Source organism: Melanotaenia boesemani, chromosome 3 (genome assembly GCF_017639745.1).
Source record: "Melanotaenia boesemani isolate fMelBoe1 chromosome 3, fMelBoe1.pri, whole genome shotgun sequence".
Lineage (NCBI taxonomy): Eukaryota > Metazoa > Chordata > Actinopteri > Atheriniformes > Melanotaeniidae > Melanotaenia > Melanotaenia boesemani.
Window position 1 is genome coordinate 16,348,679 of NC_055684.1, and position 26,699 is coordinate 16,375,377.

The 26,699-nt window shown below is 35.3% G+C and overlaps 1 protein-coding gene across 1 annotated transcript; it reads right to left on the reverse strand.

Moving 5' to 3' along the window:
* Nucleotides 1-1,951: 1,951 nt before the first annotated feature.
* Nucleotides 1,952-26,699, reverse strand: LOC121636945. The gene is made up of 14 exons (XM_041980813.1): nucleotides 26,635-26,699; nucleotides 26,288-26,500; nucleotides 25,624-25,923; nucleotides 24,905-25,219; nucleotides 16,718-16,945; nucleotides 13,570-13,845; nucleotides 13,456-13,488; nucleotides 13,235-13,342; nucleotides 11,630-11,692; nucleotides 8,986-9,048; nucleotides 6,722-6,790; nucleotides 6,507-6,593; nucleotides 2,977-3,023; nucleotides 1,952-2,815 (listed from the first exon to the last, which is right to left on the reverse strand). The coding sequence occupies exons 1-14, from the start codon at nucleotides 26,672-26,674 to the stop codon at nucleotides 2,576-2,578; spliced, it is 2,082 nt and encodes a 693-aa protein (XP_041836747.1). The 5' UTR covers nucleotides 26,675-26,699; the 3' UTR covers nucleotides 1,952-2,575.

Below are 26,699 nucleotides of genomic sequence, written 5' to 3' on the forward strand. Positions count from 1 at the left end.
TGAACATATCACAGATGTATTCTGGGCCTAAACCATTCTGGGATTTGTAAACAATCAGAAGGGTTTTAAAATCTATTCTGTGACTGACTGGAAGCCAGTGTAAAGATTTCAAAACTGGTGTGATGTGTTCAGATCTCTTAGTCCTGGTTAAAACTCTAGCAGCAGCGTTTTGGATGAGCTGCAGATGTTTAATGCTCTTTTTAGGAAGTCCTGTTAAAAGACCATTACAGTAATCCAGCCTGTAGTGTAAAGCAAAACTCAATTGTACTGTCCTGAGGCTGAGAAACTATGCTTCACAACTTTTGCTTCCAGGACGCATCACATTACTGCTGAGTTTCACTTTTTATCCACATCTGGATATCAACATACTGGCGGTTTTGAATATGTATTACGTCTAATTCATGATTCATGATACACCTAAGTAAGTAAAAGTTAATTTATAAAGCGGTTTTCACAGATTAAAATCACAGAGTGCTGTACATAAAATGAGTGCAATAAAACAAAAGCAATAAATAATAAATATCAATAAAAAGCATTCCTGAATAAAATAGTCTTACGGTCATAGTTGACCACACAGATGGGCAGGGGCAAGTCATTCCAGAGTCTGGGGCCTACAGCCTGAAAAGCCAGGTCTCTTTGGGTTTTAAAACTGGTCTTTGAGACCTTCAGAAGGCCAAAGGGTGCGCCCTGAAGGGTAGGGACACAGCAAGTCAGCAATATGATGATGTCTTATTGAGACATCTGATTCATCAAAGAATCAGATGTCTCAATAGGACATCATCATAGGAAGAGTTCAAAAGAAAGAGGGAAAGGGACAGAGTAAGCAACAAGACAAAAGCCAACATCGGACTGACTCTTACTCACTGGGGAGGACTCGGAGTACAGTTAGGATACAAGATGGATGCCAAAAAAGGTGTTTGCTAACCAGTCAAAGTTTGCCTCGGGAACCTTCTTATTGTGAAACAGCGGTACAAACCACCAGAAAATGCAGATCTTGCCATGAGCATATGTAAAAATAAGATCCAATGTAGATACAAAAATTTACCTGCCTTTTAAACCAGATCAAATCAAATTTTATTTATAGAGCATTTTTCATGCACAAAGCAACACAAAGTGATGTACATAATAAAAGCAAATTATGCATATTAAAAACAAAGTTTAAAAGCTTTCACACATCAAAGAATAGGACAAAAAAAATAAAAAATAAAAAGACACAATTGCACACAAACTCACACACATACAAACAAAGCGCATGTACACACCCCCACCCGCCCATACCCCATTCTGTACAAACATGAACTCATCACTAATAAGACCAACACATACTGGAGTAAACAAGAGTTCATCCAAATGAATGTGGTTTTCCTAAAAACCTGATTATAAACAACTTTTTGTACAGTTTTTTTTTTTTTCAAAACTGTATTTCAAAACCTTTTTATATTTTAAAGTGTGGCTGCATTAACAGCTGAATCTTACTGATTATTGGTGCTAATGCTGTAAGCACAAGGCACACAAATTACTTTCATTTTGTCATTACTTTTGGCATCTAATTGAACCCCAAACTTTGACTCTGAAACCACAAAGTTAAATCAAAATGTGTGTCACAATCAGGAATAGCTTTTGAGAAAATATTGCTGCAATGGGAAAGATTTGTGCTTATTTTTTATTTATTTATTTATTTATTTTTTAACTTGTCCTGTCCAGCCTTGTAGCAGGCAGAAGGAGGTCAGGCCCCTGTGTTGTGCCAAACATATTTACTTTGCCAAGAGGAGCTTTATGGGTATAAGGCTACTTTTGATAATCTGACTTTTAAATTTTTTTTCTTTATTTAAATATATTATTTAATCTTATTTATTTTGAATTATGTAATTTATGTAATCTTGCTGGACTTAACCAGAGGGGAGAGAAAAAAAAGAAGAGTAATTAAGAAAAATAAATAGAAAAAAGGAAGAAGAGACAAAGATACAGTAGATAGAAGGCAACAGCCCTTCAGTCCAACCTAACACCAAACAAACATACGGGTACACCTGTACAGAAACACAACAGATAATTTCATACAGCTTTTAGTCCTGCACCAATAAGTCTTAGATTCAATGAATAACTTACTTCAGCAAAAAGAAAAAAAGTAGCTGTAAAATAATTAATTGTCATTGACCTTTAAATTTTTAACATGCTGGACTTAAAAAAAAAACAAAAAACTTTTTTTTATCTACTCTCAAAACAAATTTGTGTATTTGTGTTTGTGTAACACAAAAGGGACATGAGGCAAATAACTTGAAATAGATTGTCAGAACAGGAAAAATTCAGTATTTTCATGTAAAACATAAAAATATAAAACACGTGTAGTTTTATATAAAATTAGTCCGTTTCATTGACCTTGGTGATATACCAAATCAGCTGACCTTAAATAGCTACTAAAATTTAAGAGCACATGTAATCAGGGCAGATAAGCATCGCATTGCTCATTACAAGTACAGTAAGTGAGTTATGTGTCTTTGGATCTAATGGATTGCTGCAATTATTCATATCTAGGATGGACTTTAAAATATTGATCAAGCAGATCTTTTCATTTCTGCTATGACTCCCAGGCCATTAAGTAGAAAGGTTCATTTGTAAGCCTAGAAGGCTGATTTACATCCTTGGGTACAGGGATCACAGCCTCGACATCAGTTGAGCTGCTTTGAACATTTATAGGAGAGTCATGCAGCGAGCCAGCTGTGCATTGTGGCATCTGTAAGGTGACGTAGGTGGTAGTCAGTGCCTTTACAGGTTCCGGTTTCAGGATGTTATTCTCTATCTCTTCATAGACGGGAACCTTACAGGGAAAAATAAAAAATGTAATTTCAGCAGTTTGCATTCAATTCTTACAGAGTTGATAAGTAAAATGACAAAATGAAAAATAGTTGACGTTTTTAAAGTTTTATAGCATTTCTCAATACACTCATACCCGTATGGACAAACCATTGATACACAAACCTCTTGTGGATGCTGCTCTGCTGCTCTGTTTTTTGAAATGGAAAATCCTGCCAAAAATAAAAGGTGTAACGTTACAAAAGATATCGTTTCCTCACAGCAGTGACGAGCCAGATGTTTTCAGATGTTTACATTTTATTACTACTTTTATACTTATATGGTTTGTATGTGTGTGAGTTTGTGTGTGACTGGGTGTGTGTACAATTATGAGGTGTGCCTATTTTTTTTTTGTTATAATTTTAATGTGAAGGCTTTTAAATTTTGTATTGAATATGTATGATTTGTTTTTATTGTGTACAGCACTTTGTGTCGCCATGTGCATGAAAGGTGCTATTTAAATTTGATTTGATTTGATTTGATTTGATTTGAAAAATGTAAATGTTAAAAATGCTGAGTAGAAGAACATGTTATAGTGTGACTATCTAAAATTAATTTAATCCACAGAGATACTGGATAAAAGGGAAATAAAGATGCATCTTAATTCATTTCTTCATTAATTTCTTTCTTATACCTTAGTCCAATTCAGGGTCGTGGAGGGCTGGAGCCTATCTCACTAATAATAAGGCGAGAGGACATCATCGCAGGGATGAGACAAACAATCATTCATGGTTTACACAGAAATTCAGAGTTCTGTGGTGGTTGGAGTACAAGGCAAGAATCCCATGCATACAAGGGAAGAAACATGCAAACTCCACACAGAAAGGCTTCTGATAGAAGTAATTCATGGTGATATTCTGATAAGGTGACCTATTATTGACATAGTTGATATTGAAGTTAAAATGCCAAAGAATGATGTACTGAAACAATGACTTGCTATTTGGGGTCACTCACATTCACTTTTACAGTCAATGTAGGAGGCCTGCTTTTTTTTTTGGACAATTAGAGGAAGTATTTCATGCACAGGGAGAACATGCACAGTCTATGTAAAAGATCTCCCTCTAAGACTGAACCAGGAATCTTCTATGTGATGCAACTAACTACCGAGCGGCCATCTCCGCAGGAAATTATTTTACTCTTTATACTGTAGTATAAAAAAGAAATTATTTTAAAGCTTGCAGTAAAATCTGACCAGATGGAAGTTTAGAAAAGAATCAAACTCTTTATTTGCTCCATATAAATTCCAAACCTATCTGGGTTGTCTTCACCTTCATTATCACCACAGAAATTCATAAACTGTTCTGTGAACGAAAACTCTTGTGGGAAGCTGCTCGGTGTCATCTGTCTGGTGGCTTTGTGACCTAAATCAAATCCACTAGTGCAGTGGTTCTCAAAGTGGGGGTCAGGACACCCATGGGAGTCTCAAGATGATTTCAGAGGGACGCAAGATAATTCTGAAAAATATATATCCTACATTTATCAAAAAATTTTGGACTTTTACCAGGGCTGTCAAAATAAACCATTAATGAAGAGATAAATCTTTTAAATTAGCATCTAAATTATTTAGCACAATAACTCAACAAAGTTAGTTTAAGCCATGTTAAAAATCTGAATTTGACATTGTCTCTGTGAGAGAAGCTGATTTTCTCCACTGGCAGTTTGTTTCAGCTAAATGCTGCTTCTCCATGTTTAGTCTGGACTCTAGTCTGGACTTGTTGACCAGAGTCTTTAGCTCTAAAAGCTCTGCTAGGTTTATATTCTCTGAACATATCACAGATGTATTCTGGGCCTAAACCGTTCTGGGATTTGTAAACAATCAGAAGGGCTTTAAAATCTATTCTGTGACTGACAGGAAGCCAGTGCAAAGATTTCAAAACTGGTGTGATGTGTTCGGATCGCTTAGTCCTGGTTAAAACTCCAGCAGCAGCATTTTGATGAGCTGCAGATGTTTAATGCTCTTAAACATCATTAGGAAGTTCTGTTAAAAGACCATTACAGTAATCCAGCCTACTGGAGATGAATGCATGGATGAGTTTCTCTTGGTCTTTCTGGGAGACTAAACTTTTAATTCTGATAAGAAAAGAAAAGCACATCAGCATCCAGCTGAGATTTATCAGTATCTTAACCAGCTGTCTGGCTCTGCGTTCTACCAAACACGTGCATGTTCAGTGTGTAAAATGTTCACTGCTTCATCGTGTCCAGTATAACGTGAGGTTCTGTTCTGTTAATCAGCTGCAGTGATTCGTACTAAAGTTGCTGCAACTCTAGTGCAATTCTTTATGTAGTTAATTATGAGTTGTTTCATCTGGATGAATGAAACCTCTGGTCTAGAGGTTGTTGGGTTGTTGAAGTTGTTCATGATTAGTCAGATTGAGCTCCTTTAGACTCCTGGTGGACTGTGAACTGTCTCTTGAATGGATTCATGTTATGTTGCCGTGGGTCTTTAGTATGTTGGTTATGTTGATTTTTACCTAGCACACTATCTCAGAAGCAGCATTGCACTCACTGTTTTACTTAAGGCTGCTATCTTTTGGGCTGTTGTGTTTGATTTGTTGATGGCTGTTCATGTTTCCTCCTGATACAGTTAATCCTTAAAAATGGTATCTTTTTGAGTTTTTATTATACAATGCTTATTCTAATTATTTTGAATTTTGCACCTGACAAATACCCTAATTTAGAAAAAAACAAACAGAAAACTAAAACTAATAAAAAGTAAACTAAAACAAAGCATTTAAAAAAAATGAAAATCTGCTCTAAAAATAATTAAAACTAACTGAATATGAAAATAAAAAGTTAAAACAGAATAAAAACTGAAACTAATAAAAAATCCAAAACTATTGTAACTTTGGTCCACACTGCCTTCAACTCCCGTCCTTAAGATCCTCTTCCTCTCTCCATCTCACTGTCCCCGTCCCCTGCCTTGTTGCCATGGCGACCAGAGCTTTTAGCTGCTCTGCTCTCCTGACCTCCATAATATCGGCTCCCTCCCTCTTACCCGTTCAAACTTGCTTACATCCTTCAACCTTTGTCAATTCATCGGTATAAACTGCTACATCTGTAACACGTACATTTTTTACATTTGGTATTTATTTACTTTTGTAATATGTTGATTTGCTGACTTGATTTATAAAGTTTCATTGGGTGTTTTAAAAGGCAATAAGATCTTTTGTTATTATTTATTATTATTATTATTGTTATTATTTTGTATGTATAAAATTGTGATATTATTGGCTTGTCTTTTGCAAGGAGCCAGTCTGGTTTTTATAATTTCACATTTTAAATGTAAAATTATTTAAATTTATGTTTGTAAAATGCACATACACAGCTAGTATATGATACCGTAATAACACAGCTTGCTGTCCATGTTGGAGGTAGTGTATCAGTTTTGATTTGAGTTATAATAAAGATATTTTGATCAGTATGATGCTGAAATGTAGTATATAACATTTTGCTTGTTTAACAAATGCAGGAAAAGGTTATTAATATGTAAAATGTCAATAAAATGTAAAAGAATTGTAAAATGTTATTTCTAGTCACTACCAGTATCATTTGCAATGTATGGCTCTTCAGTCTGTGTAAGTATTATGTGTTAAAGGGGTTTTGTATTTAAATAAAGCATGTATGAAAGTGTGTCATGTTGTTCAAAGAAATCTTACGTTTCTTGGAAAGAATGGAAGCCATCACCAACAGCAGCATCAACAAAACTGCACCAACAATCAGAAGGCTTGCTATCCCAGAACCACCTACAAAATACAACACATAACATAGAAAACCACCACTAAAAATGACAATGTCTTCCCCATTTCTGTTAAAAATGAAAAAAGGCTTTTATATTGTTTTAATGCTGGCAATATTTTCATGTTTTTCTTACCAATTGTTCTCTCAGCAGGTGTAATGAATAAGTTGACAGATGGAGTAGCTGACGTAGGTAATGATGTTACTGAAAGAAAAGGAAATGTACATTGAAATATTACAGCATCCATAAATCTAAAAGCCCTGATTAAAAAAACAAACAAACAAAAAAAAAAATCATTGCAACTGTTAAATTAGAATTAAATCAATCCTGATAACGTGTAGCTCCATCATCCCCTTCAAATGTGAAATTTGTTACCTATTATTTATTAAAATTGTTACCTGTATTCCATTTTGTGGATCTCTTGTTCTGTTTTGATATCAACTGATTTTTTTGTACCACTTTTTTATACTAGTTTCATGCTTTGCCTTTAGACTGGATTTTATGATGAAAAACTTAGACTATTTGTTTCTCTGTTGTTTTCTCTGGTTGCCTCAGAACTTCGTAAAACCAAATAACATCAAACATACACTACCGCACAAAAGTTTAGGAAAATCTTCCTATTGGATTTAATTGGAAAGTGATCCCATACTTTGGAGCGCTGGAGTATATAGATACAGCATTTAGTTTGCAACAGAATAACTAAATAATTTTACAATTTTGATATATCATATTGGTTGAAATATTAAACAACAAAAACCTGATTATACAAGATAAAAACATTTTACTGTTATTACTTTTGGAAGAAAATAAGATAGTTGTGTCTTCTATAGGTGAAACATAAAACAGGAATACGGATGTGTTGGCACACCTTCTTGGTTTTTCTTTGGGCTTGTTATCCTGGGCAAATTTGCTTGGGTCATTATTGAATGTGCTGATCCTCAAAGGTGGGAATGATTAAACTTGTAAAAGCCTACCATGCCAAGTCTCTCTAGGCAGCCATCTTAGATTTATTTTGCAACTTTGTGCAACATTTTCAACACACATTTGTAACCATCCCCCAAGGCATTACACAACTTCTTTTCTATATTTCCACACTGCTTTTAGGTTGTTTCCATGTATGACTCCTCTATTTGTAACCAATATAAGCCAAATAGGTTACAAATGAGGGCTTTGTTATTTATTTGCTTTTCACAGGTAAGTAAATCTCAGTTTTCTTCAATCAAATCAAACTTATTTATAAGTACTGCATGAGAAGCAAAACATGCTTACAAAATTAAACCAGCAATGTCTGCATATTGAGAAGAATATAAAATAATTTCAACAATCTCTCTCTCTCTCACGCGTGCACACACACTCACACACATAAACAAACTTAAAGCTTTATATTAAAATCATAAAAACAGAATTGAAAAAGTTACGGTTTTTAAATAAATAAGTACATAATTAAATAATTAGGTTAAAAAATAGCTAAAAATAATAAAACAAAATAAAAATGACAATTCAGTTAAAAGCTAAGCTAAAAAGGTCAGTCCTGAGGTCCTCTAGCAGGCTCTTCCCTCTGTCGAGGGCCGTAATGATAGAAGGAGGCCTCGCTGCAAGTTTTAGTTCTAACTTTAGCAACAGCTAAAAGGACAGCACCAGAGGTCCTTGTGTACAAGCTAGCTAGTAGCTGGTGCTCAGGTTTGGCCAAGAATGACCAAATACAAGTGAAGCTCAGTCTCTTGGATCTTGGACAGATTGGATACCATCTGTTCAAGTTTGCTGATTTGTTTTTATTGGGTCACAGCTCTCACAATTGGACTTAGAGATAAGCTGCAGTCTAACTAGCTGCAAACTACCTTAAAAAAAAACTTTAACATGTGATTCTTTACTCAAATATATATGAAAGGCAGTAATATGTCAAATCTAATATTTTAACAGCCATATGACTTTTTATTTGATTTAAATTGAACTGACGAAGAGATTTTCAATGTAAAATTGTGACATGATTAACTTTAGATAGATAGAAGAAAAAGAGACTCTTACCAACATCAAATTTTACTTCATATAAGCCAGAGTATGTGCTGAATCACAATTGGACTTAGAGGTAAGTGCTGCAGTCTGACTAGCTGAAAACTACCTTTCTGTTAAAATTGTGGTTAAATTAACAGCCTTCAGGCCTAAAATAAAACTTTAAAAAAGGTCAGATTTGGCAGAGCCTCTCAAATGTCAAATGCCAAAACACCACGCATGTGCAGATCTGCACACATGAACACAGGGGTCCCTTGCCAAGTGATTCATTTGTGTGGGTTTAAATTGTCCCAGGATTGTTAATAAACCATAGGGAAATCTTTGCCTGTCCACACTGTTATGGTTAGCTGAAAAAAATACTTAAAATACAGTCTCACCATAAAACTTACTCTCAGTAGATGCTGTAGCTGTCTTGGTAGAATGAACAGGAGATACAGATGTGGTTTGTTGTTCTGAAACCAAACAGATTTTCAGTCAAGTTACATATAAACAGCATGAACAAAATTACAATGTCTCATCAATGCATGAATGAATGATATCAGTATATGAAAACAAAAATTATTTTTTAAAATTCTGCTTCTGCTTCTTTTCATCTTATGATCTAACCTTTCCCTATTTCTCTAGTAAAGATATCACACTACCCTCTAAACTTGCTGTCATTCGATATAAACAGGGCTCATGACAAACTTTTTGTATTGGTTGCACTGGTACGCCTAACTTTTTCATTTGGGACCATCACCAAAAAATGACATTAAATTACATGTTAAGGACTGCGTGATTAACAGTTGTTTTACGGTACGTCGGCGACACACACTGACGTCGAGCTACGTGTCAAAATGATGTGGTTGTTGAGGTGAGTGGTTCAACATGCAAAGATGGGGAGGTAAAAAATTCAATGAAAAGTGGATGGAAGACGATGTATTTCGGAGGTGATTGGCGCCAACCAAAAACAACAACGAGGCCTTGTGCAAACTGTGCAAAAAGACTTTTCATTAGGAACATGGGTCTCAAAGCTGCTGAGTCGCATATGAAAGGAGGTGAGCACCAGCGGAACGAGGCATCAGCTAGCCATAGCGGAGTCAGGTTAATCCCTGCATTGTTTGCAGCACGACCTAAAGATATTACAAGGCCACACACCACCTTTCAGTTGGCTATAACAAAATTAATTTCACCACCAGACACTTAAAAGGCAGAGGCACTGTGGGTTCTCCAAACTGTGATGAGGCAAAATTCATTTAAATTCAAGGAGGACATTCATGGCGTCTTTGCCAGCATGTTCCATGATTCACAGCTTGCAAAGTCATTCACCTGTGTTGAAAATAAAACGACAAATGTTGGAAAATATGGCATGACTTCATTCATCAAGAAGGGTTATAACTGCTAATGGACATTCATTATTATTCATATTAATATTCATATTTATATGAATATTAATATCACAATCATGACACAAATGGAACCAACCCTTAACTTAGTGTGGATTACTTGGCACATTGATCTTTTTCTTCATCTTTTTCTTTTTTTGCAAGAAGGGTACAAAGGAGTTGAATCTGAACAACATGCTCTCACTGTCTCTCAATGATGGCCTCACTGTTAATCGGCAGTTTTTTGAACTCTTACAAGAGGAACACAGAGAACAGTGTATTGGAGCCTAACTACAAATGATTGGGAGTTGTGGCCTTCACATGATGCACAACTCGTTCAAGAATGGCCTTGCGGTGTGGCAAGCTGAGAAAGTCCTGAAAGCCCTGCACTACATTTTTTATTGTGCACTGAACCTTAACCCTTCCTTCATGCAATTGTGTTTAATATAATTCAACTTAGAGCTCTTATCGTGTTTACATCTACATGGGCCAAACGGTGTTGGACGCGTATTTGTTAGTTATTATACTGTCTCCTAATTTAAAAACACATTGCACATAATTGATAACAAATGGTAAATTTTAAGTTTTGATTTCCATTGTAGGAGGTAAAAAATTGAGTATTCTAAAGAAATTGTTATAACATTTTTCCGTATTAAATTATATTTGTTGAGGTCTTAAAAAGCATTAAATTTAACTTTTAAAATAGTGCAAGAACCATGAGAATGTGAATGATCATTCACACTAATCCAAATATAGTGTACTATTAGTGGAAGTGGACCACGGTTCATTTAAAGGACCGGTGTGAATGTGTCCTTTGACTTCTTTCACTCCACACCAGTACAAACCAGCATGACGTGAGGACACATTACTGATGAACAGACTGAAACCACTTCCTGTTTTTGTGAGAGGGAATGTCTCGTCTGACTTTAGAGAGGATGTTGTTCTTGTTATAAAGTCATCAGAGGTAAAATTTCCTTTGTCTCTGCTGAAACACCAAACCCTGAACTTGTCGCTATGAGAACATTTGATGGTAGTTTTATCTGTTTTACATGCTGTTTGAACATGTAGTTTTGTCCAGCGATTTTGTTAAAGTAGAGAACAGAGAGAGAGGAAAAAAAAAACTTTAACATGTGATTCTTATTCAAATATATGTGAAAAGCAGTAATATGTCAAATCTAATATTTTAACAGCCATATGACTTTTTATTTGATTTAAATTGAACTGACGAAGAGATTTTCAATGTAAAATTGTGACATGATTAACTTTAGATAGATAGAAGAAAAAGAGACTCTTACCAACATCAAATTTTACTTCATATAAGCCAGAGTATGTGCTGAATCACAATTGGACTTAGAGGTAAGTGCTGCAGTCTGACTAGCTGAAAACTACCTTTCTGTTAAAATTGTGGTTAAATTAACAGCCTTCAGGCCTAAAATAAAACTTTAAAAAAGGTCAGATTTGGCAGAGCCTCTCAAATGTCAAATGCCAAAACACCACGCATGTGCAGATCTGCACACATGAACACAGGGGTCCCTTGCCAAGTGATGCATTTGTGTGGGTTTAAATTGTCCCAGGATTGTTAATAAACCATAGGGACATCTTTGCCTGTCCACACTGTTATGGTTAGCTGAAAAAAATACTTAAAATACAGTCTCACCATAAAACTTACTCTCAGTAGATGCTGTAGCTGTCTTGGTAGAATGAACAGGAGATACAGATGTGGTTTGTTGTTCTGAAACCAAACAGATTTTCAGTCAAGTTACATATAAACAGCATGAACAAAATTACAATGTCTCATCAACGCATGAATGAATGATATCAGTATATGAAAACAAAAATTATTTTTTAAATTCTGGTTCTGCTTCTTTTTTTTATTTTATGATCTAACCTTTCCCTATTTCTCTAGTAAAGATATCACACTACCCTCTAAACTTGCTGTCATTCGATATAAACAGGGCTCATGACAAACTTTTTGCATTGGTTGCACTGGTACGCCTAACTTTTTCATTTGGGACCATCACCAAAAAATGACATTAAATTACATGTTAAGGACTGCGTGATTAACAGTTGTTTTACGCTACGTCGGCGACACACACTGACGTCGAGCTACGTGTCAAAATGATGTGGTTGTTGAGGTGAGTGGTTCAACATGCAAAGATGGGGAAGTAAAAAATTCAATGATAAGTGGATGGAAGACGATGTATAAATTCAAGAAGGACATTCATGGCGTCTTTGCCAGCATGTTCCATGATTCATAGCTTGCAAAGTCATTCACCTGTGTTGAAAATAAAACGACAAATGTTGGAAAATATGGCATCACTTCATTCATCAAGAAGGGTTATAACTGCTAATGGACCTTCATTAATATTAATATTAATATTACAATCATGACACAAATGGAACCAACCCTTAACTTAGTGTGGATTTCTTGGCACATTGATCTTTTTCTTCATCTTTTTCTTTTTTTGCAAGAAGGGTACAAAGGAGTTGAATCTGAACAACATGCTCTCACTGTCTCTCAATGATGGCCCCACTGTTAATCGGCAGTTTTTTGAACTCTTACAAGAGGAACACAGAGAACAGTGTATTGGAGCCTAACTACAAATGATTGGGAGTTGTGGCCTTCACATGATGCACAACTCGTTCAAGAATGGCCTTGCGGTGTGGCAAGCTGAGAAAGTCCTGAAAGCCCTGCACTACATTTTTTATTGTGCACTGAACCTTAACCTTTCCTTCATGCAATTGTGTTTAATGTAATTCAACTTAGAGCTCTTATCGTGTTTACATCTACATGGGCCAAACGGTGTAGGACGCGTATTTGTTAGTTATTATACTGTCTCCTAATTTAAAAACACATTGCACATAATTGATAACAAATGGTAAATTTTAAGTTTTGATTTCCATTGTAGGAGGTAAAAAATTGCGCATTCTAAAGAAAGACATTTTTCCGTATTAAATTATATTTGTTGAGGTCTTAAAAAGCATTAAATTTAACTTTTAAAACAGTGCAAGAACCATGAGAATGTGAATGATCATTCACACTAATTCAAATATGGTGTACTATTAGTGGAAGTGGACCACGGTTCATTTAAAGAACCAGTGTGAATGTGTCCTTTGAGGGTTCAATTCTATTACTGATGACTAAAATTGTGATGCCTGAGGCTAATATTTTTACAAAGTATATTTAATACATAAGGCAACCTAATGTGCTGTTAATCAAGAAAACTTCTGAGTTACATATGATACAAACAGATTTAAATTGGAAATACATCACCATCATCATCATCATCATCATCATCATTGTCATCGTCCCTGTTACTGTCACCACCATCACCTTCCTTACTGTCACCGTCACTGTCACCACCATCATCATCAGCAGCATCTTCATGGTCATGACCAGTATCATCATAATCATTATCAAAAGAGGACATAAACAGATAAATTTTACTGAATGGTACTTTTTGTTATATTAACAAAAGTATGTGATGTTCTTACCAACAGCTCGTGGTGATCTTATGGTCAAATTATCTGTATAAAATAATAATTTGTGTCTCGGTTATTCCTTAAAACATTGTGAATTCTGAAATGCCGAAGATGTAGATTACTCACCCTTAACCCTTTGTTGTGTGAGGGATACATAATATATTTTATCTTCTTTCACTCCACACCAGTACAAACCAGCATGACGTGAGGACACGTTACTGATGGACAGACTGAAACCACTTCCTGTTTTTGTGAGAGGGAATGTCTCGTCTGACTTTAGAGAGGATGTTGATCTTGTTATAAAGTCATCAGTGGTAAAATTTCCTTTGTCTCTGCAGAAACACCAAACCTTGAACTTGTCGTTGTGAGAACATTTGATAGTAGTTTTATCTGTTTTACATGCTGTTTGAACATGTAGTTTTGTCCAGCGATTTTGATAAAGTAGAGAAAAGAGAGAGAGGAAAAAAAAAACTTTAATATGTGATTCTTTATTCAAATATATATGAAAAGCAGTAATATGTCAAATCTAATAATAACTTAACAGCCATATGACTTTTTATTTGATTTAAATCAAAATCAAATCAAACTTTATTCATATAGCACCTTTCATACATAAAAATAGCAACTCAAGGTGCTTTAAAATCCCCCAGAACCCCAACCCAAGAGCAGCAAGCCCACCCCCCACCCCTTCCCATCAAACACACACACAACACAGAGGGTAAAAGCAAGTTAAAAGGACCAAGGAAACGCTGTCATAAATTCTGGGGTCTTGTGGTATGGTGAAACACTGAGATAAAACACTGTAAAACCAAATCAAAAACAATCTAAAAACCAACCCTGGGTATAAAAGTAATATTGCTAAGACCCATAAAATAAGAGAACCTGTGAAATAAGGGTATACAAAATGATAAAACAAATACATAAATGATAAATAAATAGAAGCTGAATACAGCCTGTGTGTTAAGAATAAATAAATGAATAAATACAATAGTAATAATAAAAGTAATGATTAAAATGCTAAACTAAAAAGGTGGGTCTTGAGTCTGTTTTTAAAAATATCCACACTAGGTGCTCCCCTCACGTCCTCAGGCAGGCTGTTCCACATACGAGGGCCGTAGAAATAAAAGGAGGACTAGCCGTGGGTTTTTGTTTTTACTCTGGGAACAGTTAAAAGGCCAGTAACAGAGGACCTGAGGGGTCTAGTGGGCTCATAAGATAAAAGCAAATCAGATAAATAAGGTAGGCTAAGACCATTAAGAGACTTAAAAACCAATAAAAGAATCTTAAAATCAATTCTGAGGCTGACAGGGAGCCAGTGCAGAGACTTTAAAATTGGTGTAATGTGGGCCCTCTTTCTGGTCTTTGTCAACAGACGTGCAGCTGCATTCTGTACAAGCTGCAGCTGGTTCAGGTACTTCTTTGGAAGACCAGAAAGAAGAGCATTGCAGTAATCTATTCTTGATGTGATAATAGCATGAATCAGTGTCTCTGCACTGGCTCGAGAGAGAAACAGCCTAATGCGGGAGATGTTCTTCAGATGATAAAAAGCAGTCTTAGTTATGTTTTTAATATGAGGCTCAAAACTGAGATCTGCATCTAAAATCACTCCCAGGTTTTTTACTTGATTAAAATGGTTGAGTGCTACTGTTTTCAGTTTGGCCTCCAGTTTCTCTCTCTCAGCTTCAGGTCCAATCATTAAAACTCCTGTTTTGCCCTGGTTGAGCTGCAAGAAGTTTTCTGCCATCCACCCTCTGATATCTAAAATACAATCTAACAAGGCATCAATGGGCCCGTGCTCATCAGGAGTCACGGCAACATATAACTGTGTGTCATCAGCATAGCTGTGGAAATTTATGCCGTGTCTCCTGATGACATCACCAAGAGGAAGCATGTAAAGATTAAAAAGGGTGGGGCCTAAAACTGAGCCTTGGGGTACACCACAGGTCATTCTATAGCTCTTGGACGAGGATTCCTTCATGCTAACAAAGAACTCTCTATCTGTTAGATAGGATTTAAACCAGTTAAAAACAGTACCAGTGTGGCCAACCATGTCGTGGAGTCTGTTTAAAAGAATAGTGTGGTCAACTGTGTCAAAGGCTGCGCTGAGGTCAAGCAACACTAAGACAGAGAGTTTTTTCATGTCAGTATTGAGCCTAAGGTCACTCACAACCTTGACCAGTGCCGTCTCAGTGCTGTGATTGGTCCTAAAACCTGACTGAAACTTCTCAAATTTATTGTGTGAGATTAAAAAATAATTTAACTGATAAAAAAACAGATTTCTCTAAAATTTTGCTTAAAAACGACAGGTTGGATACTGGTCTGTAGTTGTTGAGGACTGAGGCATCTAAATTGCTCTTCTTCAGAACAGGGGTCACCACTGCTGTCTTTAGGGAGGAAGGGAAGATGCCCGTCTGGAGAGAGCAATTCACAATGCTCAGCAAATCCTCCTCACAAGAGCCATAGACAGTTTTAAAAAAGGCAGTAGGGATGGGATCTAAAACACAAGTTGCAGATCTTAACTGTGAAACAACATCCCTAAGCATTGCAGCATCAACCAGGGCAAAACTCTCCAGTGTTTCCTCACAAGTAAACAAAGCCCCAGACCGTTTAAAATCTACAATGTGATGTTGACGCAGGTCAGATCTGATTTTCTCTATTTTATCTCTGAAGTGGGCTGCAAACTCCTCACATCTGGCATCAGTGGGTGTATCAGCAGGATTGTTAAAAACAGGGTTAATTAGGCGGTTGATTGTGGAGAAGAGAAAGCGTGGTTTGTTTTTATTGTCAGTTATGACTTTGGAGAAGTGGGCCTGTCTTGATATTCTAACAGCTTCGTTGTAAATACATAAGTGTTCATGTAGAATTTGATAATTTATTGTTAGTTTGTTTTTTCGCCACATCCGCTCTGCTATTCTACAGTTCCTTTTTAACTTTTTGATATCTTCAGTTTTCCAGGGAGGAGCTGGTTTTGTTGTTACTTTCTTCAGTTTTAGTGGGGCCACTTTGTCCAGGGTAGCATGTAATTTACTGTTAAAATGATCAACAATAAAATCACAGGATGAGGGTGAAATAAAAGCTGGGGCGCTGTGAAGTTGATCAGTAAAGTTTGCAGCCACTTCAGCATTAAGACAGCGTTTCCTAATGGTCCGTGCAGGGATAGCTTGTTTCATAAAACCTTCAACCTTAAAAAAAAATTGAACTGACAAAGAGATTTTTTATGTAAAATTGTGACATGAGCAACTTTAGATATAGAGAAGAAAAAAGAGGCTCTTACCAACATCAATTTTTACTTCATATAAGCCAGAGTACGTGTTAAATCCTTCAGTACACTTGGATGTCTTCATTTTATCATCATGTTTGATGATCACCTTGAAATTATTTTGTGAGTTTGCCGATTTGAAACCAGCTTCTTCAAGAATTTGACATCGTCCTCTTGTTTTGGGATTGCAGATGAATTCAACCCTGTTGTTGGGTTGCTTTCCTTTACCCTGGACCTCACGATCTGTTGAGAAACAAATTTTCATGTCATGTAATTTTGTCAAAACAGCTTAAAAAGTAAATTAAATGGTAAACAGCAACCTTTTATTGCTGTCTCTTAAAAGCCAGGCAAGTAGCAGTTCAGTTTCTAAAACCAATAATCAGGCAGCAGATATATTTGTACCTGTAATGAATAAGAGGACAAGTAGAAAGAAGCTCTTCATTTTGTTATTCTTCAATGTTGAAATCATCAGCTACAGTTGAGTCAGTTCCTCAGTTTTGTGTAAAGTGTGAATATAGTCTTTCCTGAGGTTACTTTTAAAACTGCCTACAGTGCTCCTGCTCCCTCCTTGTTTTTCAGTGACACATTGTTGATGTAATGGAAAGTCGATATAAAAAGTTTTTAACTTGCTTCTCTCTCCTCTAACACACTGATCACAACCAATATAAAACTAATAATTAGTGTACTATACTTTGTTAAATTAAAAGAAACTGATGTGGAATTAAAATGACAGATCTACATATATACTCTTTTCTTTATTCATATATTTTTCATTTTTGTCATATTTTTTACTCTCCTTTGCAACAAGGCAAAATAAATATTATTATTTATTTTTTGTCATGTGGCTGAAAATCACCCAGTTTAATCCAAAGTAAGTAACTTGTGTAATTCATGATTTGTTGAACTTTTGAAACAGAGAAGAATGAGGACTGACCCTAAAAGGCAAACTATGTAGTGTGACTTAAGAAATCTTTTGGTTTTACTACATGACACATGTCATGCCCTTTAGAAAAGTATCAGCATTATGCTAACCATAACTTTGTTGTATGAGTTCATATGAAGCCAGGGACTGTAAATACAGTTTCTGTAGATTGGCAAACCCCTAAAATCTGACGTCTGTGATCCACATGACCTATATGCACATATTTCTAAAATTATTAAAACCCATAAATGTTTTAAAACAGTTAAGACGGAAGGATTAATCATTTCCTGATTTAGCCTATGACTATATATAAATATCTGTGTAAAAACTACCCAAACTCACACTTCTGCTACCACACTGCTCACTATTCTCAGGAAAGGTGAGTAATCCAGTTTATAAAGGCAAATCTTCAATCACATACAAATATGAACATGAGAAACAGAAATAAAAGCTCAACTAAGAAGTTGTTGGGTGGTAATGAAACAAGCGAACACAAATAAATTTAGGGTTAATATTGATCTGTAGTGTAGATTAAATTCAAAACTCTGTTTTAAAGACCGTCATAATCTTCATTTAACTTTAAAAATAACACCTTTAGAAAAAGTGACATTCAAGGAAAATATGATCTGATGTAGGTAAAAATAAATGTAAAATGTAAAACATTGGTTCAGTGACAGTAATCATGTTGTTTTTCTACCCCTAACCAAGCAATGTTATCAAACTGTTTTTTAAATGTGTTTTCAGGCCCTTAAAAAAGTGTTTTGGAGCTAGCAGTCTGTAAGGCATGTGAACATAGTATGTGCTATCAAGGAATCAAATCTGGACCTCGTAGCCAGTGTCCTGCAGGTTTTAATAGGTCCCTGCCTCAGCAGGCCTGACACAAATTAAATGGATCCTATGAAGTTCTGCACAATGACCCATTAATTTGAATCATGTGTGTTGGAGCAGGGAAACTTTAAAAACTTTCAGGATGAGAACCAAGTCTCTCCGCCACTGTTCTAGGGCAGGATAGAGTTAAAGGAGTCAGTCGTGGTTTGTTTACACCAAACACGTGTTACTGTATAACAATTTTAAAAGTCCAAAATGCTTATTTAAAGAAACAGAAACAATGCAGGATTTGTCACAGAAGGTCTTAATCCCTACAGCTTTTACTTTTACCTGCTCACTCATAAAGGAGATTGAGATTTGTAAGTGTGTCCATCTATTTGTCTACTAGGCTGTTAAAATGTTTGTCTGAAGCAGAAACAGTCCTTGCTTGGTTCAAATCCTGGGTGAATGCCCTGCTTTGGTATTAGTAAAGTTTTATGGACGATTTAAATTAAAATAGATCATATAGTGACAACTTGCATCTGAATCCATTTAAAATAAAAATGCCATTTTCCACAATTTTTAAAACTTTCAGCATACGAAAAACAACAGTTGGTTTGCTGTTGTCTGGGCCAGGACACTCTTGTAAAAGAGATTCTTAATCTCACTGAGTTTTTTTCCTGGTTAAATAAATAAAATAAAATAGAATAAAAATAAAAATAATAAATTAACAGTTGAAGCCCAACCATCTAAGAATAGCACACTCCAAATTATTAAAAAACGTCTCTCATTTCAAAATGCTTACAAAATATTAAGGTATATTTGATGTTGTTTAGATTAGTATCGACCCACATATAACATTAAAAATTCTGTTTCTCTAAGAAAAATGAACCAAATACTCAAACTAATATCTGAGCTGAACTTGTGTTGCTAACATAAACTATAAGAGTTACATACCATGATGCCTTAACTTCATATAGTTCATATTTTATCCAAAACAACAGGTAGCAATATAGCAAGAGGCTAATAAATATACTGTTTTTCCATTAGGCTGTTTCTCCTCTTGCTCATTCCTTTCTTCAATTTCTAAGCTCCCATCTGTCCATGTGTATTATTTTGGCACTCAACACAAAAATTAACTCATTACCATCCCTGAGATATAATCAACTTAGAGTCGAGACTAAATTTTTGCTCCCTTTACGTACATAAATAGGTATGTCCGTTTTAAACGCCGCTGCCATACTACAATGTGCAATACTTTAACACGTTCCTTGTGTTGGCATGGTTGTTAGTCAGTAATCCACCAGAGGGCAGGGTGAGCACCCACATCCATCCATTTATCTAGAGAATTCAGAGAGAATCTGGAAAAATTAAATTACATATGAACAGTTTGTCTGTATGGGCAGTGATCGGTCTGACAGGGTGGTGAGTGATGTTGGAGCTCCACAGGGGACTGTACTGTTCCCCTTCCCCTTCCCCCCTATACATCACAGAGCTTCAGTACAACACCAGGATGAGCCACCTGCAGAAATTCTCTGCTGGCTCTGCAGTGGTGGGGTGTATAAGTGATGGACTGAAGGGTTAGTATAGGCAGGTGGTGCTGATGAAAATCACCTGATGCTGAACGTGACCAGAGAGATGGTTATCGACTTCAGTAAAAGCAGAACAGTTCCACAATTAATATCTAATCTGCTAATAAGTCATTAAAAGTGATTTTAATAATAGTCAATTTACCAAAAAACAAACAAACAAAAAAAAAAAACAAAAAAACAAAACAAAAAAAAAAAAAAAACTAAAACAAAAACAAAAACAAAAACTTTTTCTTAACATGAATCAATGTGTTATTTAGCCAGGTAACAGAATCAAAGTTTCCTGACAGTCCAGATAGAGGAGGAGATTTTGTAGCAGGTCAGGTTTAGTATTGGTGTTGCACATAGAGAGGAGTAGATGCAGGTGGAGAGTAGGGGTGGGTGATACTGCAAATTTTGGCATTGATCCAATACCTAGTAAATCCAGGGCATGTATCACTGATACCGATACTAATACCAATACTGATACTTTTTACTTGAAATTTCACAATCATTTAATAATTTTGCCTTTGATTATTGATCATTATTATTATCATAATTAAACACAGTATGAAGATTATTGTCAAATAAATTTTTTATTAACAAACTGAATGACAAAACTTTCAATTTTAAATTTAAGTATTTTTTATTTGTAAACAGTAAAATAGAACATCAACAATATAACAAAATATTAAAATAACTGTTATTCCCTTTTCTCACACAATTATAAGAAAAAAAAATCAACAATGCAATTTAGCCAAACAAAAGCAAAACCTACTATTGGTTGGTGCTCATTTTTTGGGTTTTTTGGCCCCAAAGCACACAGTGAGAAAATTGTTTATCTCATTACACTGGTATCGATCGATACCGATTCTATCCCTGGTATCGATAATATCGATTTGTGGCTTGATCTCCCCAGCCCCTGTGGAGAATTGAGAGGGTCTTAGTTTGAGAGTAAATGTTTATTTTTTATGTTTTCAAATCATAACATTAAAAAAAATAATTGAGATAATCCTGTAGTCAGTAGGCAAAAAGCAATGAAGTAGGCCTCTGAATAAAATATTTTTGTGTATAATCATTTGTTTGTTTAGATTTTCTCTCTGGTCTAAATTAAATTACACAATTTTTGCTGTCTTCCAGGGACCCTCTGTCAGGGAATTTTAATGTCACCATATCAAAGTCAAACCTACACCTTTGAAATAATGTGCTTTGTTTTAAGATCAACACATGTTGGATTAAACGTGACTTCATCTAATTAACTACATGTTCATCTAAATTTAAAGCCAGTACCATAATTTGATATGCAGTTATAACTGATAAGATTTAATTTGTATTTTCTGACTCAAAATAGTCTATTTCCCTACAGAAAATGTAAAAAAAATATTACTAAAACTTTTAATATATTCATTATATACATTGTACTGATATGTACAGAAATACATGACTGATTGCTTAATCACTGGTTTTAAGATGTGAAAACAGTTATGTTTAAGGATTTTAGCACAGTTCTCCATTCACACGGTGTTATATCTCTGAATTTTGCATGTCTATGTTTTACTGTACGTTGCAGTTTATCATGGCCAGCTTTTGGCATCAAACGACAAACATCTTTCGACTTTGTCTTTACTAAAAGATCAACCTTGATAATGAAGTAACATTTAATATTATACTGTATCTTATTATATATACATTAGGCTCAGTGAAACAGCATGCACTAGGCAAGGCAGATGCAGATTTTATAGCTTAGAGTGAGACTGCTTGGATAATAATAAAATAATTTCTATTCTATTTTCTTTTTTTTTTATTCTACAGTGAAGCTGTCTTTTCCTGAGCATTACCTATATTGTCTTTCCCACATCTAATTATTTAATCTAATCTAATGATTTAGGAAAGACAATGCCATTGAGGTGATGGAAATGCTTTAGCAGATGTGTAAGACGTAATTTTATGATTCTTTGACTGAACCCAGAGACTCAAGATGAAAGCAAGAGGAAAGTAAATGGGACGCGAGGCAAACAAATACATTTGAAATGATCCTCACACCAGAATCTCTGGTACATTAAATAAATCAGTTTCATCGACAATGCTGAGATACCAGGGAGAATCTGATAGTGAGCTTAAATAGGTATTAAAATTTAAAACTCATCTAATCAGCGCAGATGTGCATCACCAAGAAGAGAACATGAAGTGATTCCCATGTCTTTGAATCTAATACATGGCCGTCTTTTACATATCTGGTTTGGACTGTAAACTTGTGACAGAGCTTTTCTTTTTCTCTACGATGTGGTGTCTTGACTGACTGGAGGTCTGCAGGTCTCAAAGGCTGATTGGAGTCGGCTGGACTGGCCTCAAAGTGGAATACAGGCAGGAAGAGCAGCTGGGTTTAAGGACCACAGCCTCTACATCAGCTGAGCTGGTCTGAAAGTTTATAGTAGCGTAATGCATCGAGTCAGGCTCATTAGTGGGAATCTTGGCAGTGGTCGTCACTGCATTTTCTGGCACTGACTCCTGGAAGTTCTCCTGTATCTCCTCATAGACATAATCCTTTCAGAAAGAATGAGAAATTCAATTTTACCAGTTTCTGTAAATTTCTAACAATATTAATCAATATTTATCAAAACAAGCTCTTCTCTCTGTACACAGATAACTAAAATGACAAAATGAAAAATTCTTTAAACTTTGCAAATTTACCTATATTTTTTATACTCTCATTTTCACACCAAAAAGCTTTTTATATACTAACCTCTCTGGAGTGCTGTGCTGCTGTTCTGTTTCCTTTGTTTTTTGAATGTGAAAATCCTGTCAGGACGGAAAGACAGAAACCAAAAAATAAAGAAGTACAAGTCATGTCTAGTCACAGGCAGATTTAAACACAATAGCTGCATTTACACAGAGCATTTCTGATCTGACTGAACATCCAGTCAGAATAAAAATGTGTCATGTAAACGCCTCAACTAATCAATCAAAAGAATTTTTAATCCGATCAAGAGGGGTAGTTTAAGCCTTTTCACAACTGGATCAGCAGGAAAAAATAACCGCGTATAGACTCAATCTGATTTGTGTCTGTTGTGGATGTAGTTTCTGCACGTACTTGAAACATGAAACGTGATGTAAGGGCTTCAGGGAAAGCTTGAAAAATGGCGGCAGCAGAACACAATGCAGTGTTTTTGTTGGAAACAAAGAGTTATGGATTGCTGCGCATCTCGACAGTCGAAAGGTATAAAAAAAATTTGTACACGTTGTGCATGTCAACCGCATTATGATGGTATGAAATATTTCCATGTTATCTATCGTTCGAGTAAACATGTCAACATGAATCTCTGATCAGACTGATTTCAGTTAGATACATGAAATATTTGTCCATGTAAACAAAGCTGCTGTGTGGTTTTTACAAGAAATATACAGTACCAGTTTGGACAGGTCTACCCATTCATTTTTGAAGAAATAGATGTGTCAAAACTTTTGACTGGTATTTTATCCATTTAAACAGAAAATGTATGAATATGTGCTTCATGTTTGAGAAATGATGTTTGTTCTTACGTTTGTAGAAAATAATGAAAGCTGTCATCATCAGCAGCATCAGCAAAACTGCACCAACAATCAGAAATTTTGGTAAATGGTCCATATTTATATAGTGCTTTGCTGTACCTGGAATGATACAAAGCGCTTTACATTACACATCACATTCACCCATTCACTCACTGATGGCGGAAGCTGCAGGAGCAATTAGGGGTTCGGTGTCTTGCCCAAGGACACCTCGGCATGAGCTCAGCTTGGCCAAGGATCGAACCAGCAACCCTCAACGACAAGACGACCGCTCTAACTTGCTGAGCTATGCCGCGAATAGACAATTTCTCACTTTGACAGCACATCTTTGTGTCGTTTAATTCAGATCAGTAGACAGACAGAATTAATGAACACGTCGCCTGTGGAGTAATTCCCTAAAAGGAAACCCCACCTAAAAGGAGCTTATGCCTTTAAGAGCTCAAAATGCTGCGCTCAGTGTTACCTAGCAACAGCAAACCTCTTGCTGTAATGTCAACTCCAGTCCAAAACACGGCATGGTGTATTATGTATTGAAGAGTCCACTACGATATATATTGCTATATTTATATCACTTTCACTGACAAAAGCAAAAATACACTATTTAGCAACATGCTGATCATTCTACTTTTTTTTTTTTTTTTGGCTCAAATTATTTCTCTTCCTCATTTCTCAAGTAAATGTGTCAGAATATCCTTTTAATCTTATTCATCATACATAGTTACATGATTTACCAATAATAATCAGATATGATCATTTAATTTAGCAATAAGTACATAACTTATCGGTTTGCCGGATGTGAGATCACTGCTGTTACATCAGTAAGGTTTGTGATGAGGTGCAGGAAATGAAAAAAGCAACATATATGCAATAACACAGTTGCTTTTCCCACATTAATAATTAGTTCTATGATGAGAGGGCTGAACTCTAAAATTCTAAAGTCTTTTTACAAAGTAGCTTAACATAACAAAATAAATGACAAAAACAAAAGTTGTAAAGAATAAGAGAAATGTGACATAAAATAAAACACATCTGAAAAAAAAAAAAGACTACTCTCAGAGAAGGAGAACAGTTGCTCTGAATCAGACAAGGGCAAATGCAATCAATATCATTTGGAGCTATGTTTTTCTATGATAAAGGTTTAGTAAACACTATTTCTAGTCTTGTGAGTTGTGCAAAAAGCATTATTTTATGACCTTTGGTGAACATGAAATAAAGGTTTGATTAGAAAAACCTCTTTTTTTTAACAAGGAAATTATTCTAAATATAAATTTTGATGCTGAAAACTCTAACGTGCAGCTCAACGTGACATTTATCCTGAATCAGGACCAGATTAAATCACCATGATAAAACAAGGCTTACCAACATTTAAGATCATTCTGTGGATGAAAGTGTTGCAGCGTTGTTCATCAGTGCTTTCTACTCCACACCAGTATGTCCCAGAGTCGGCTGCTGTCACCTCTCTCACTGTTATGGTGATTTTCTTGTTCTCTGTATCATCGTTCATGTTAAACTTTGCGCTCATATCAGGCTTTGTTGTGCTTACAAGATGCTGACATGTAGATGGATCTTCTCCTTTACAGATGAATTTTGTAGAGTTGTAGTCTTTATGATATTTACAATAGTACGTGAAGTTCTCTCCAACAGCTGGTGATTTTGTGAAGTTAGTGATACTTTCTACAAATAAAAAATGTATTTAGTCAGTGCTTAACTCTTTATTAAACAAAGAACCAAATTTCTTAACTTCACTGGACATAAAAAATGCTTTTGCATGTTAGTTCATGAAATCGTGGAACCACACTGAGTTCTCCACACCAATCAGGCTACATCCCAGATACTTCACTCAGATCAGTCTTCAGCATAAAAAAATAGTAAAGAACTGTTAGTACGACCACTTCCTAGTGTATAACATTTATTTTAGATGAAAGTATCCAAGTTTTAAAGTCTTGTAACAACCTCCAATATTACAACAACACTCTTGTCTATGGTTTAAAATTTAAATTCCTAAGTATTTCAGTGAGTGCCTGATAAAGGGCTGCAATACTATGAATCCTGAGATGCTGAAGATGTGGATTACTCACCTTTAATTTTTAGTTGTGTAAGAGATACTTGATATTTGTCTCCTTCTTTCACTCCACACCAGTACAAACCAGCATGATGTGAGGACACATCGCTGATGGACAGACTGAAACCACTTCCTGTTTTTGTGCGAGTGAACGTCTCATCTGACTTTTGAGAGGATGCTGTTGTTATTAAGTCCTCACAGCTTTCATTTTGTTTGCAGAAAAACCAAACCATGGACATGTCCATGTGATCACATCTGACGGTAGTTTTAGCTGTTCTATATGCTGTTTGAATATATGGTTTAGGGCAGCCTTTTTCTGAAAGAAGAGATAAAATGTATAAAGACAATTAACAGTGTAATTCTGTGTTCATACATTTGTTTTTCTTTTTTAAATTTCATCAGTATCATTCATCAGCATTGCTCAACTCAATTTGGAAGAAAATTAAGCTGTGTAAAAAAGAAATGTCAAAATAAAAGCAAAACATGTTCCTGCTATTTGATTATTCATACAAACATTTAAGTGAATTAATTAAATGTTTACCTGATTGTTACTGTTTAATTCATTTTGATTTTGTTGAAAAAAAAGAGTAAATTTGCAACATTACAATGTTGGGTTATTCGTTTTTAATTATTTTAAAATTTGTAAAAAAAAAATATATCAATGAAATTTAGGTCCTTACCAACTCCAAATGTGACTTGATTTAAACTTGAGGAAGAGTTTAATTCTTTCCTTATGTTTCCATCATGTTTCATGATCACTTTAAGAATCTGTTGTGGGGGTCTTGATTTGTGATCATCTACTTCAAGCATGTGACATTTTCCACTTGTTCTGTTATTGCAGGTTAATTTAACCCACTTGTTGCATTGTTTCCTTTTACTCTGGACCTCATAACCTGATGAAAAAACAGACAAATGTACATATCATTTTGACACACAGCAAAATTTTTTTGTTATTCATTCAAGACAGAGATGTAACAGTTTACAGTTTCCAAAATTAACATATCAGCCAGCAGATATATTTTTGTACCTGTAATCAATATGAGGACAAGTAGAATGAAGCTCTTCATTTTGCTGGAAGATAAAATCGTCTGA